Source organism: Brienomyrus brachyistius, chromosome 4, assembly GCF_023856365.1.
Source record: "Brienomyrus brachyistius isolate T26 chromosome 4, BBRACH_0.4, whole genome shotgun sequence".
In the NCBI taxonomy this organism is placed as follows: Eukaryota; Metazoa; Chordata; class Actinopteri; order Osteoglossiformes; family Mormyridae; genus Brienomyrus; species Brienomyrus brachyistius.
In genome coordinates, this window is record NC_064536.1 from 23,890,444 (window position 1) to 23,905,745 (window position 15,302).

Below are 15,302 nucleotides of genomic sequence, written 5' to 3' on the forward strand. Positions count from 1 at the left end.
GGTATGAGAACAGGACCTCCCTGGTAGTCATTTCCAGCTTGATATGCCTCCATTATTAACAGATTTTTGACGGCCCCGACGTGCACTCTTATCCTCTGGGCGTGTTCTGCGGTTTGGTCCTGCCCCGACCGGTGAGGAGTTCAGGCAGCATGCTGACGGTGGAGTTCCTCTCTGACAGTTTGGTGGTTGGAAGGGGTTTCCTTCTCGAGTGGACCGCTGTTCAGAGCTCCGGACCACCGCCTACGATCGCTCCAGGTGGGTTGTGGGGTCTGGCTCACTAGTGTAGATATGGTTGTCTTTCTGAAGTTACAAAGATCATAGGCGAGGGAGTAGCTGGACATTCTGAGTACGCTGGTGTGTTTTGGCATCTCCTCACAGGTGCCTGCGGTGGGGCCCTCGTGCCTGGTGACAGTCCCATGTTCCTCTACTCCCCCGGCTGGCCGGGCAGCTACGACCCTAACCTGGACTGCTCCTGGGTGATCCGCTCGCCCGGATCCGTGGTGGAGCTCAACCTGCTGTTTGTTGACATTGAGGACATTCCAGGCTGCTACTATGACAGCCTGGAGATCCGGGACGGTGAGGGGACTCGAATTTCCTGATGTGACTCCACTTCCTGTCACACAGCAAGCGTGTGATCCAGATAACAGTAATATAATCCAGAGTTATACTTTTCATGGACACATTAAGCTTTCAAATAAATCTTTTCAAATTAACATTATGCTTAAGGCAGGAAATAAAAGACACATAACTATGAGAGGTCCGTCTGTGCCTTTAAGGCGGGTTGCTGTTGCATTCTGGGTAATGCAGTCCCAAAAAGTGCGATGGCTACATTTGCTGTATTGCTTATGCAGGTGAAACGAAGCAGTCCCCACTGTTGGCCAATGTGTGCGGCCGCCAGCCCCCAGGGTCCCTGCATTCCACTCAGGAGGCCATGTTCCTGCGCTTCACCTCCGATGGCTCAATTAGTGGCATGGGTTTCAACGCCTCCTACACCAAGGGTGAGTCACTCAGCCATTGATCATCAGGGACAATAGCAGGGTACCACAGTGGCACCTAAGGTGCTATTCCACATTCCTCCAGGCTGTGGCGGTCTCCTGCATGTTGACAGAGGGGTCATCAGCTCGCCGAAATACCCAGAGAATTATACCCCACACCTGAACTGCACCTGGCATGTAATGGTGACCCCTGGATCACGGATATCCATCACCTTCCAGACCCCCTTCCAGGTGCAGGGATATGGAGATGCCTGCAGTACTGGAGATTACCTGGAGGTGAGACAGGGGCACTATTGGGGTAAAATAGAGGCATGTCTATTATGTCAATTTTAGCAGATCTTACAAAGATTTTTTTATGGTTCTAAAAATCAGAGATTCTTTATGCATCGCAGTCAGTTGTATGTTAGTGCACCTTGAGTAAGGGTGTGGCTTTATGGCTGACTCCTCTCATTTAGCTGAGGAATGGCCCAGATGCATCAGCCCCGCCCCTGGGCGGGCGCCTCTGTGGGTCCAGCCCCCCTGGGGTCATGCAGACCACGGATAGCCACCTCTACCTGCATTTCGTCAGTGACGGCAGCAACGAGGGCCACGGCTTCAAGATGACCTTTGAGGCCCATAACCAAGGTGTGTTACCCTGTGTTATACCAAGTCATAATATTCCCAGCACACAGGTGTAACTACTCTGCTCATACAATAGAACATTGGAACTAAAATGCCTCTTCACTCGACCACCTCGGACATCAAACTGGTCTGTCAAATTATTTTCGACTTGTACCTCAGTCGAAATCGTGGATCTCAACGGTTCCTGCTAAAACTTTTATGGGTCGAGAGCCGTTCAACGCTACCAATTGGGACCTCAAACGGGTCGGTCAAGAAAAATCTAACCTCAGCTCGACCAAAAACTCGGAACAAGACAAAACAAAACCGACCTGCTAAAACTTGTACGGATCGAGATGCGTCTCTAATGAGCTAACAGAAAGGTAAACAGACCTACTGCGATACTAACGCCTATCAATCGCTCTGTGTCGCAGTACCTCTCGACTGAGTTTGACGTGCGAAAGTGTTCCTGTGTTATTTTTGTGCTTCATGTACAGTACATTTAGTGATAGAGTAATCATTTTCCCTAAGCAATGGAGCAGTGATAGCAGCAAACCATTGAGGAAAGTGGTGAGAGTAACTGCAGAACTTAGAGAGGAAATTATAGTGAGACTTTAAGATGCAGCACATGTCTGCTCTCGCTTCGGAGTGTGGGACTGTCATTGGTTACATCTCTTTTGCTTTTGTATGTGCGCTTTTTCATGTGCATATTAGTTTCATATTGATTGTTAATGCTTTTTATCATTAGTTAGGTAGGTAGATAAGTATAGGCTGGGGTCTGGAACAGATTAAATTTATTTACATTATTTCTTATGGGGAAATTCGAGTTGGACCTCGACCAAATCGCAACTCGACCAGCCTTCTGGAAAAAATTAAGTTTGTGTTCCAAGGTACCTCTGTACATTGAAACAAAAGTGTTCAGAAGTTGGTGCTATGCAGCTATTAAATGGTTCAACCATGGATTCAAAGGTTGTATCACCGCTAACTAAGATGCTGTTTAATGTTTTCAGTAACTAAAAGTAGAAAATACATACCTTTTTAACTTTCAAAGTTAGCATAATGCCAACCAACATTCAGTTGTCCCTTGGTGCCCATTGGGGATTGGTCCCATGACCCCCCCCCCCCACGGTTACCAAAGTCTGCGAATGGTCAAGTCCTACACATCACTTCATTGTACAATTCATCAGTGCACCAGGATATGCCTACACATCACTTCATTCTACAATTCATCATTGCAGTAGGATATTCCTACACATCACTTCATTGTACAATTCATCACTGCAGCAAGATATGCCTACACATCCCTTCATTCGACAATTCATCACTGCAGCAGGATATTCTTACATATCATTTCATTCTACAATTCATCACTGCAGCAGGATATGCCTACACATCCCTCCATTCTACAATTTATCATTGCAGTAGGATATTCCTACATATCATTTCATTCCACAATTCATCATTGAAGTAGGATATTCCTACACATCCCTTCATTCTACAGTTCATCACTGCAGCAGGATATGCCATGGATAGCATAGCTGGGGATTTGGAGAACCAGTTGTATTAGCCACCAATATTTTTTGGGTTTGTATAGTTTACAGGAATTGTACAGTTTTCAGCTTTATATGCCTGCCATGATAAGCATTTATTAGTTACAGGATGGGGCGGGATGGTGGTGCAGTGGTTAGCACTGTTGCCTCACACCTCTGGGACCCAGGTTCGAGTCTCCGCCTGGGTTACATGTGTGTGGAGTTTGCATGTTCTCCCCATGTCGTCGTGGGATTTTCTCCGGGTACTCCGGTTTCCCCGCACACTCCTAAAACATGCTGAGGCTAATTGGAGTTGCTAAATTGCCCGTAGGTGTGCATGTGTGAGTGACTGGTGTGTGAGTGTGCCCTGCGATGGGCTGGCCCCATCCTGGGTTGTTCCCTGCCTCGTGCCCATTGCTTCCGGGATAGGCTCCGGACCCCCCGCGACCCAGTAGGATAAGCGGTTCGGAAAATGGATGGATAGTTACAGGATAAGAATGTCCAATTTACGGAAAACTCGTACTTGTGAACGGACTGCCATTAAGTCGGAATAAACACAATGCTTCGTAATAACAAATGCACGCACTACTGATGCTCATAAAAACATTGTGCATCTTCGCCAGTTCTTTGGCTTGAGGTGCAGTACAGTACCGTATGTAGTTTTATTATTACTGTATAATGCTAATTATTATTATATCTGGTATTATTTTTCCAACTTACCTACAAACTCGACTTAAAGACAGACTTAGGGAGTGGATTGTGTTAATAACCTGGGAATATGCCTGTATTTGGTTAATAAACTTGATTCTGTATTACATCCCATAGCCTGTGGGGGAGCCATTGAGCTGAGAGACACAGACCCCCCGGGCTACATCACATCCCCCAACTACCCCAGCAACTACCCCGAGAACATCGACTGCATCTGGATCATCACCGTGCCCAATGGGGAGTCTGTGCAGATTGACTTCGTGGATGAATTTTACATAGAGCAAAATACTGGGTGAGTTTAGTTTGGTGGGTGGCGAGGTCACATCTATTGTGATACAGATGGACACCGCACTCCGTCTCCTGTGTACCCAATGACATCCGGCAAACTCTTCCCCCCCAAAGCTGTGTCTATGACTACTTGGAGCTGCGGGATGGTGCCAGCTCCGACGACCCCCTGATCGCCCGGCTCTGTGGCGACCAGAAGCCCCCCACCCAACGCTCCACCGGCACGGTCATGCGGCTGCGTTTCCGCACCGACAGCATGATCACGCATAAGGGATTCCGGGCCAAATACTCCATCAGTGAGTGGTGGGGTCAAAGGTCAATGGGGTCAGCGGTCAACAGAAGGAACGCTGACACTTTCATCGGTTTAGAATTATCTTCAAATGCTTACACCCCCTCTTTAATATTAGATAGTTTATTGGAACACCGGCCCAAAGCATAAGTAAACTGATTATGTAAGTAGTGGAGCCCCAATTTGATCAGTCTGTCTGAATGGGAAGCAAGAAGAGAAATGACAATTATCTTAATCAATTATTGCAGATTTTGCCTCGAAATGGGTTGGGGCAGCACTGATGTTACATATCACACTCAAAAAATCAGCAGCTGGACCTTATAACCAACCCTAACTCTGATAGTCTTTATTTCCTGGAATTTTAATATTCAAGCTCAAGTTCAAGCTTCTAGCATCGGTTGTGTTTGATGCCTAGACTTTTGCATACAAAAGTCTGACTAATAATCATAGCATTTAGGCTTTGATTCAGGGACTGCAACTCCAACTGTAACATCTCCACTTGTCCTTTGCCCCTCTCCTACCCCTCAAAAGCCACCTGCGGGGGCACGTACACCGGACAGAGTGGCACTATCCACAGCCCCGGGTACCCGGACGCCCACTATCCAGATGAGTCCATCTGTGAGTGGTACATAGAGGGCCCAACGGGCCACTACCTGACCCTGTCCTTCAACGCCCTGGACCTGCAGGGATCTGACGGCTGCTCCGCTGACTATGTGGAGCTTCGGGAGTATAACGCCTCAGGTGAGCACTAGGGGGCGAGAGCAAGCAAGCGTGTGTAAATAAATCGCTCTGAAACTTCAGAGTAGATGCACACCTAGTCAGCAGTTTCTATAGTTTGTAAGACCTCTTTTGGCCTCTTTTGGGTTTATAAGTGCAATATTTTCATTTCCCTCTACAACATATATAACATAATCTGGGATTGACATAACTAGTATGCAAGTATGCATTCACCTTTAAAAGCAATATGTGTGGCAATCGATTATCATATAAACAAATTAGCATATAGAGGTTCAAATGCATGGTAATTTCTTGTCATATGGCAAATGCACAATAAATGCATACAATTCACGCTGTTACAACAACTGATTGCCGCACGTATCGCTGTTAAAAGTGAATGCATACTTGCATACTAGTTATGTCAATCCCTGCACATAATGTGTGACCAAATGGCAATTGAATAAGTGTTACGGTATAGTTTGGTGAATCTGAGCACTCTTTGCCCCACGTTTTGGTTGCCAGGGCGACTCCTCGGCAAGCATTGTGGGAACAGCCTTCCGGAACCCGTGGACACAGGGGACAGCTTTGCCTACGTGAAGTTTGTTAGTGACAGCAGCATGAACGCCCTTGGTTTCAGCCTGGAGTTCGCCGCCAGCGTGGAGGGTGAGTGTGGCTTCATACCCAGGGCCTCCCCCTCCTCTCTCCTTGTCTGTGCTCCACCTGTTCTGTCCCTGCTTCTGTTGCTTACTTGGACTTAGGAAGGTACAGGTCACTTGTGTGGAGAAATCAGTATATATAACACATATAACTATAATTGATCCCTGCACCTGAGTGGCACCATTTGGACCTCCTTGTTAATCATATCAATCAAGCGCCTTGCATACTTTTTCATTTGGTTTCGTTTGGTTGCTTTGGTCGTTGTTGATTTATTTATTTTTTTTTAATAAAGTGTTGTTTGAACTGAACTGAATTCAATTCAGTACAATGCTGTTCAATTCGATTCAATTCAACTCGTACTGTGGGGTGTTAGTATAGGGGAGGTCTGTATCCTGAAATAAGGCATCTGCTCTACCATTGAGGCTTCCCTTTCATTAATTGCTCATTCCTGTAGAGTGCGGAGGAGAGCTGAATGCTGCGTCAGGGACCATTTCATCTCCAAACTATCCGAACCTGTACCCGCATAACCGCGTGTGTCATTGGAGGATCACCGTGCCCCTGGGTCGCAGGGTCACCCTCACCATCAATGACCTGCGGCTGGAAGGCCAGATGAACTGTCCCTTCGACTATGTGGCTGTGAGTGCTGCCAGTCCCAGGTCACATGACTGACCATGCACAGTCACTGGGCTCGGTCACATGGGCGCATGACATCTGCTGGTATCTGGAACTGGAGATGGGGGGATCCTCAGGGTTCTCACGGTGTTCCGGCACTCCTTTCAGGTCTACAATGGATTGTCACCAAATGCCCCGCTCCTCCAGCGGTTCTGCGGCACGGTGAGTGCGGGGACCCTGGTCAAGTCATCGGGAAACACCATGGCTGTCACGTTTGCCACTGATAACTCGGTGTCCAACGGAGGCTTCACCGCTGACTACTCATCTGATGAACCGGCAGGTAAAATACTTTCTCATCACGTGGAACACAGTGGTACATTTCAAATAATATGCTTCTCAAACAATGCTCGTGGCGCTGAGAGCCTTTTCCTTCCTGGATAATCTACTTCAGTTTCTGTTCAAAATGCCCCATTTCCACCATCCAGTCTCCAGAAAGAGAAAAGCATGATGGGAAACCTTGTGGCATGTGGCCTGGGCTGTGCCTGACGTGTCGGGACACTTACACTATAAAATAAACGCTGTTGATGTGCTCTCCGCCTCAGTGTGTGGTGGGACCCTGAGCAACCCCACGGGAGGAAACTTCAGCTCCCCGGAGTATGGGATCCGTAACTATAGCAACAACCTGAACTGCGAGTGGCTGATCCAGAATCCACAGCACAGCAACACCTCCATCACGGTGGAATTCCTGGACCTGCACCTGGAGCACCACCAGACCTGCCAGTGGGACTATATCGAGTTCCGCATGGGTGAGGACTAATGTCATCTCCACCAGGGCGGGGAGGCTAGGGGGTGGATGGGTGTAGAGAATGTTCACCTGATGATGATGATGATGATGATGATTTGTGCACAGAATATTGAATATATATGTAACGTTTTTCCTGTTAGGTGACCACAACAGCGAGCTCCTGGCCCGGTTCTGCGGTCAGACGACACCGAGCATCCCACTGGTTGTGTCCACCTCCCAGCTCTGGGTTCGCTTTCACACAGATGAGAGCGTTGTAGACCTGGGCTTCATTGCAAAGTACAATTTCTCAGGTAAGCTACAGTTATTACTGCACACAAGTTAGTGGATTTTAATGGAATTCTGGCTGCTTGTCAAAGAATACTGGTAGGCCGAGCTACACGTTTTTTAGAAGTACAATTCCGATGCAATTAGATTATAATTACTAATTGAAACTTAGTTACAATTCGTAATTGAAACTCCATTAGAAAAGCTAATTAAAAATCAATTACAATTGCTAATTGTAATTCAGCTGTGCTTTAATATTGATGCTGTCTTACTACTATCCCTACCTTGCTTTCAGAGTGTGGAGGAATGCAGGCTGGAGAAGGGGGAGTGATTTACAGCCCTGGGTACCCCAACAACTACCCCAGCCCTAGCCGCTGTACCTGGCTCCTAGAGGCCCCTGAGGGCCACACTATTACTGTAAGTCTGAATGTTGGTGGATATTTACACTGAAGGGTACAGCAGCAGTTCCCCTGCCAATCATGTGATTTCAGTCATTAGGACTGCTAACCTTTGAACAGGTTTTCTTAATAAGATATACTCTACATCGATACATAACGTTAGCTTGAGGTCAGATATCTAGATCTGATATCTGGGTACATGGTGAGTATGATAGGGTCACTTCTCTTGCTGTCCCAAGCTCACCTTCATCGACTTTGAAGTGGAACCCCACAGCCAGTGCCTCTGGGACTCTGTGAGCATCTTGAATGGACAGCACCCTGGGTCGCCCCTGATTGGCCAGTACTGCGGGACCAACTCCCCTGGAACCATCCGCTCCGGCTCCCGATGGCTGGTGGTGGTGTTCCTCGCCGACCACAGTGTATCACACGGCGGTTTCCACGCGACTTGGAGCACCGATTCCTCGGGTATGAGGCCCTCATCCCTGACTGTGCTGTGTGTTCGTACCATTCTTCATAATTAACGATAATATTTTTTTGAGCTGTTAGATCCAGGATCGCTGGATCTAGAATATGCTAACGTGGTAAAATCATGCAAACATATCATAGAAATAATATTAACAATGATCTTCCTACTTAGCGTATGCCAAGCACCACATCCTGGCCACTTCCTGTGGCGGGTATAACTTCCTGTTATGTAACCCTCACGGTTTCCATACATCTGGGGAAAAAGAATGAATCTGGTGGCTCGTCTCAGACTGCTTTTAGGTTACGTCATTGAAATGTGCAAAATGTTTTTCATTTCCAGCTAACACTCTGTGCTCTTTGTTCCTGATATACAATGGATGACAGGAAAGACCAAACACCTGACCTCCGTCGATTGAATTACAAAAAACATGCATAGAGGAATTGCTGTTTGCTCAGCTCAGGATCCGGATAATGGACTCATAGGCTTTTAAAGAGGAAAGACTCAAGACAAAATAGTCAAGTCTAAATTAAGACTGAAATCCGAGAAGGGTGGGAGGGTCATTAAGACTGGCCTGATGAAGATTTTCCCCCCACCCTGCAGGCTGTGGAGGAATCCTCCATGCTGACAGCGGTACCATTACATCTCCGGGTTACCCCCAGAACTTCCCGGCCAACAGCGAGTGCACCTGGAACATCGTGGCTCACGAGGGCTATCACCTGGAGATGAACTTTCACAGCGACTTTGAGATCCCAGATTCTGGCCAGTGCCAGAGCAGCTATGTGAAGGTGTGGGCGGGGCCAGGGTGTGAGGGGGGTGTGGCTACTGGCCACGTATTTTCACAACTAGGTGTTTATGCTGAAGCAGTTAGTGTAAATCAGTTTTTTTAGTGGCATGATTTCAGTCACAGAACTTGGGTTTCGGAAGTTCAAGTCACTGAAAAGGTCCCTAATCACTTCTAGTTTTGAAATAACATTCTGCTGAAAACACATTTTGCTCTGAAGTTACATGGTACATGGTCAAAAATGCAAATATACTGCAATCTGTCCTATGTCATATTTAAAAATAAAAATTAAATGTGAATTAATGTACTGAGAATGAATTTAAAAGATGTCCGCCAGCGTGTGAATGCAGTCAGCCCCTAGATCATCCTGTGCTTCTTTGACTGGGGCTGTTATTCTTCCCGTTTCCTCAGGTGTGGTCAGGCCACAAGGAGCTGGACCAGCATTTGTTGGTGACCGGTTGTGGGTCAACCCCCCCCGCACCGGTCGTAGCGCCATTCAACATCATCACGACCCGCTTCCAGTCCACTGGCAGCCCTGCCAAAGGCTTCTCAGCCTCCTTCTTTACACGTGAGCTCTAACTCTGCATCTGCTAAAGTTAGTTGCATTGTTAGCCTGTGCTAACTGGCTTGCTCTTACCTAGCAAAATACACAGAGTGACTGTATACTAACGGCTAAGGATTTATTTTAGTGTACAGGCTGCACTCGACTTGTGTTAAACTCCATTAAGTAAATCCGGGGTTACGAAAAAAAAAATATCCATGATTCTTGGAGTTCACTGAAGCGCTAACGCTAAAAAGTGATTATTAAGATGAGTTTTGTTACCATTTTAATTTTGAGTTATGTGTTTTTCTCTGTTTTGAATGGTATGGAATGATAAATTTGACTTACGTAAAATCTGACTTATGTAAGGGCTCACTGAGTGGATTATTTACATCAATCAACAGTTGTCTGTATGTGTGCGATATAGTGACTATCCAGTTATGTACTATATTCATCCTATTACTCTAACCTTTAATATGTTTTGGATTGTATGACAGTTTTGCTGTACAGCAAAGCACTTTGTGGAGACACTGATGTTTTCTCCTGGGTCCCAGGCTGTGGGGCAAACTTCTCAGCCCCCATTGGACGCGTGGTCAGCCCCGATTACCCCGCCCAATACCCGGCCAGATTCAACTGCGACTACCTCATCAATGTTGGCGAGCAGAAGGTTGTCCTCTTAGAGTTCCGTACCTTCCAGGTTGAAGGTGAGACCAGCAGCCTGTTGCCTAAAGAGTTAACTGAAGAGCCTATTGGCTAAAGAGTTAGCTAAAGAGCCTATTGGCTAAAGAGTTAATTACAGAGCCTATTAGCTAAAGAGTAAGCTAAAGAGCCTATTGGCTAAAGAGTACGCTAAAGAGCCTATTGGCTAAAGAGTTACCTAACCTTGTAAGCCTTGTATTTGTAAGAGTAAGAACTTGTAAGCCATGTACGTATAAGATTATGTACTTGTAAGCTATGCATTAGGATCTGAGCCAGTCTCCTGCTTGCCACATCCCGCACTCCAGCTCATTCCAACTGCCAGTATGATGGTGTGAAGATCTATGATGGGCCGTCAGCCTCCAGCCCCCTGGTGGCCGTGCTTTGTGGCCACACCATCCCGGGAACCTTCACCACGTTCGGGCCCATGCTGCTCAACTTCTACTCCGACAGCATCATCAACGACTATGGCTTCCTGGCTGAGTACCAAATCATCCGTGAGTATTATTAATATTAGGGGGCTTGGTGAGACCTCACCTAGAATATTGTGTGCAGGTTTGGTCACCATATCTTAAAAAGGACATTGTGGCCTTAGAAAAGGTGCAGCGTAGGGCCACAAAAATGATTCCTGGTCTTAGAGGAATGTCATACGAGGAACGGTTACTTGAGCTAAATTTGTTCAGTCTCAAGCAAAGGAGATTGAGGGGGGGACATGATCCAGGTATATAAGATTCTAACAGGTTTGGATGCTGTTCAACCAAATAGTTACTTCAGCATTAGTTTAAATACACGAACTCGTGGCCATAGGTGGAAATTAGCGGGAGAAAATTTCAAGCTGGATTTAAGGAAGCACTTCTTTACACAGCGTGTAGTCAGAGTATGGAATAGCCTTCCTGATAATGTAGTGCAAGCTGAATCCTTGGGTTCCTTTAAATCAGAGCTAGATAAGATTTTAACGACTCTGAGCTATTAGTTTAGTTCTCCCCAAGCGAGCTTGATGGGCCGAATGGCCTCCTCTCGTTTGTATAGTTCTTATGTTCTTATGTTCTTATATTGAATTATATTACAATGGGCCACCCCTGCAGGGGTGTGGGTTTGAATCCAACTGGAAAAAAGTCTATTAAAATAGGATTGCATTGATTGGAGGAAACTAACCCAGAATTCCTCAGATTCAGCTCATCATTTCTCTGTTCAAAAATGTCACATTTAAATATTTTTTCCCACAAAAATCTCTTAATTTTCTCTTACTCTTTTTTCCAACGTCCGCCTTGCTGTTACTTTCTATTGAAATTCAGCTATTTTTTTCAGCTTTCTTCAAGTAAAATATTGGTCTCATAAGTGTTTCGCCATCATTTTTCTCGTAGAAGTTTACAAAACACACTAGAACCCACTTAACCAGCTACTTTGTAGCAAAATTCCAGAATCTTCACCACGGAGATGAAAGTGAGGTCCCCACTCTTCAGGTCTGGGGGTGCCCCAAAAGCCTTAAAGAAAGTGACTTGAAATCGTTTGTGTTTTTATGTGGTATCAAAATGAAACATCGTAACTTGTTAAATCTAACCTAAGCAAAATATCAATTTTTACCTGCTGGTACTTATTTAAAACCCTGTGCTCGACCTTCTCAGATGATTAATACTATCATTTTGTCGACCATGTAACAACCAAAGAACTGATGACAGCCGAGTTCTGACACACCTGTTGTGCCGCACCCATGGCAGATTGACGATTATTGTTTATTTCGAATCCCACCCGATGGTGTGTGTGTGTGGGAGGGCTTCCTCCAGGGACCCCAGTTTCCTCCTGCGATCCAGACATGCAAATAGCTGATTGGCCTGAGTGTGTGTCCTGCAGCAACAGCCTTTCCAGGCAGGGAGCTACCTATGCTGGCAGAGAGCAGCCTTTCCAGGCAGGGAGCAGCCTTTCCAGGCAGAGAGCAACCTATGCAGGCAGAGAGCAGCCTTTCCAGGCAGGGAGCAGCCTTTCCAGGCAGAGAGCAGCCTTTCCAGGCAGGGAGCAACCAATGCAGGCAGAGAGCAGCCTTTCCAGGCAGAGAGCAGACTTTCCAGGCAGAGAGCAGCCTTTCCAGGCAGAGAGCAGCCTTTCCTAGGACATGCTCATGCACATAGTGACACAGCGCTGGATAGGAAATCATGTTATATGAGTTATATGATCATGTTAGAGTTATATGAGTACAGATGGGAGAGCAGAGCTACATGAATACAGGTGATGAGTTAAGCTCCAGGAATATTGTCATTTTGTAGCGTTATCCTGAAGGCGCATGTCATGTTCCATGGCTCTGTCCTGATCCTACAGCCTGTGGAGGCATCTTCAACAGCAGCACCGGCTCAGTGGGCAGCCCCACCCTCTCCATCAGCGACTACCACCACAACATCAACTGCACCTACCACATCATCGTCGGCACCAACAGGGTCATAGAACTCAAGTGAGTGTTCTTGGTCGCGCCACTAGGGGGCATGGTGGCAAAAGTCCGGCGGCTTGTGAAGCTGGGTTCTGGTTATGGATGTGTATTAACAATCAAACTTGAAATTGTATATTTATCTAAAATTTGAGGTCATTGCTTACCTGCCTAGTTTTTTGTCTTTGATCGCATACCCATCTCAAGTAAATGAGGTTACGTGACTCAGTGAATTTGGCGAAGTCGCAGTGGTTGTCATGACAACCCCTCCTTTGCTTTCCCATCTCTCAGGTTCGACACCTTTAACCTGGAGGCTTCTTCCTCCTGCCAGTATGACTACCTGGCAGTGTATGATGGGCCAGACACCCTTGCCCCTCTGCTGGGGAAATTCTGTGGCAGGGAGGTCCCACCCACTCTCAAGTCCTCCACCAATCAGCTCTTCATCATCTTCTGGACTGATGCCACTATTTCCGGGGAGGGCTGGAGGGCCACCTACAGTGAGACGTTAGGTAGGAGATGTGACCCAGGAAATTACATAATCCAAACAGATGGTTTAATGAAGAATCAGCTCACCTGGGTAACTTCAGTCACTCAGTGTATTTCTGCACTGAACTTTCACTGCGCACTTCAAGTCTTTCCAAAAGTGACCCCCAGCCTTTCCGTCATGATTGGGAAACCAGGTGGTGTGTCTTTCTTGGGGGTCTTCAGATGGCTTTAAAACTGCTATCATCTTGAAGTGCAGTTTCACTACTGGCCCCAGTTCAATATGTTGCTTCAATATGATGATATGAGTCCCACAGTCTGAATTTCAGTCTCCCCTGGTCCTGTTCCAACTTACCCTAGTCAGTGATAGAATCACCCATCGTGGTATGTTTAGTGGTGCACAGCCTGCACCAAACTCCTGCTTCTAGGCTCATGCTTTAATCACGCCCATTCGCGGTTAACAAGATAAAAGATCATAAGACCATAATGCCATGCAGCACAAAAGCAGCCCTTATTCTTCTTAATATAGAAGTACTGATACATCTGATTCTCCAATAAAGATGGTTTGAGAGGAGTCTGTCCTCACTGTCTGGGTATTCTGAGAATCTGGTGAAGCTTGGAAGGAGTCATGTGACATTATTTTCCAGAACGGTACCTTTTCTGAAACTTGGATAGTGTAATCCCAGTCTGAATCAGCGGGGAGACCAGGAGCTGGCAGCAGTTACTGCTGAACTACTGCTGAACTGGTTTTCATTTACTGGTTAATTCATGTACTTGTATTAAGTCACTGTTTGGCATTGTCCTGAAAGCTAAATACATAGATGTTCATTTACTTAAATAAGTCAGAAGCAAACATAGTTTCAATTTAGAGGCTGTGGAAGGAGGGGGGGTGAAAGACAGGAAGCAAATTGTTAGTGTATGGTCCTTCATCACGTACACCCCCTCCCCCCCAGGAAATTAGCCCCAGTAACAATAACCACCCAGCCAAGTACCCTGGGATTACATCATCGTCATTACATCACCAGGCTTCCTGTCTTTATAGCTCTGAATGTGTGCTGCTGAAGTCAACGCCTGAGGACCCCCCCCCCCAATTGGTGGGGTGGTGAGGACCCCAAAACACACTGCTGTACTGAGCCCAAGCTGAATAATCTGAATCATTTATCTGTGCCAAACTCGATCATTCAACAAAATTGCTTTTTGTTCATTGCAATGCCTCTATGATTCTGAATGTGCTGCGTTAGTTAGAGGAGTGAAAAGGAAAGAAGCGATACTGAGAAGTTTCCTTTTTCTACACAAGTTTTTGCGTTTGTGGATTACTACTCCCACCTGCTGGTGGGTCTTGACATAATTCCTCTGTGTGCTCAGTTCAATTTCAGTTTGCTTTACTTTTTCATTTCGCGTCTTTCACAGCAAACTCACCACCAAAGCGCTTGACAAGGATGTGTTGAAATCCTAAAAATGGAACCGCTTTAATACAAGCTAGGTGTTGACTGTGAACTGCAGGTGTGACCTGCATGTAACCAAGATTTGTCTCCCCCTTGTGGCTGCTCCTGATTCCCTCACACTGTTCCTTTCCTCCCTCGTCTCCCTTCCAGGACCCCAGCAGGGCTGCGGGGGCTACCTGACCAACCCGACAGGCACCTTTGGCTCGCCGGACATCAACCTGGATGGGAAGTACGAGTCGCGGCTGAATTGCCTGTGGCACATCGCTGCGCCGGTCAACAAGGTGCTGGAGCTCACCTTCAGCACCTTCGAGCTGGAGGGGCCCACGCAGGGCACCTGCAAATACGACTATGTCCAGGTAAGGGCACAGTGACCTCTGCTGGATTCTGCCAGCGTTAACAGCCCTTTCTGGAGTAGTGCAATACATAAGCAAGATAAACAGAATACTTCAGAATGTAGGTTAGTAGAGCAAAACTTACAATAGGTATTAGACAATAGCATTTAGACAAGTGGTTTAATCACTGATGATAGCATAATTATAATGTCTTTAAATTCAATTTCAAGGTAATACTGGTATCTAGCTGGTTAAAAATATCCTGCTTATTGATATAACTTTGTGC

General features: G+C 46.4%; 1 protein-coding gene and 1 long non-coding RNA gene across 2 annotated transcripts in view; one reads left to right on the forward strand and one right to left on the reverse strand.

The window, feature by feature from the left end:
* cubn (cubilin (intrinsic factor-cobalamin receptor)) overlaps nt 1-15,302 on the forward strand; it is a 52,453-nt gene that overhangs the window by 32,567 nt on the left and 4,584 nt on the right. The window contains exons 39-60 of the mRNA XM_049010520.1: nt 63-255; nt 379-576; nt 852-998; nt 1,081-1,271; nt 1,451-1,619; nt 3,947-4,121; nt 4,232-4,410; nt 4,935-5,144; nt 5,643-5,783; nt 6,232-6,413; nt 6,558-6,729; nt 6,992-7,195; nt 7,335-7,484; nt 7,754-7,875; nt 8,096-8,321; nt 8,923-9,107; nt 9,515-9,671; nt 10,199-10,348; nt 10,649-10,837; nt 12,654-12,783; nt 13,048-13,265; nt 14,835-15,040. Of these exons, the coding sequence (XP_048866477.1) occupies nt 63-255; nt 379-576; nt 852-998; nt 1,081-1,271; nt 1,451-1,619; nt 3,947-4,121; nt 4,232-4,410; nt 4,935-5,144; nt 5,643-5,783; nt 6,232-6,413; nt 6,558-6,729; nt 6,992-7,195; nt 7,335-7,484; nt 7,754-7,875; nt 8,096-8,321; nt 8,923-9,107; nt 9,515-9,671; nt 10,199-10,348; nt 10,649-10,837; nt 12,654-12,783; nt 13,048-13,265; nt 14,835-15,040 (3,894 nt within the window). The remainder of the gene's footprint in view (nt 1-62; nt 256-378; nt 577-851; nt 999-1,080; nt 1,272-1,450; nt 1,620-3,946; nt 4,122-4,231; nt 4,411-4,934; nt 5,145-5,642; nt 5,784-6,231; nt 6,414-6,557; nt 6,730-6,991; nt 7,196-7,334; nt 7,485-7,753; nt 7,876-8,095; nt 8,322-8,922; nt 9,108-9,514; nt 9,672-10,198; nt 10,349-10,648; nt 10,838-12,653; nt 12,784-13,047; nt 13,266-14,834; nt 15,041-15,302) is intronic.
* LOC125739950 (uncharacterized) lies at nt 12,055-14,847 on the reverse strand. Its single transcript, XR_007397402.1, has 3 exons — nt 13,330-14,847; nt 12,359-13,248; nt 12,055-12,278 (listed from the first exon to the last, which is right to left on the reverse strand). It is a non-coding gene; the product is annotated as an uncharacterized LOC125739950 (long non-coding RNA).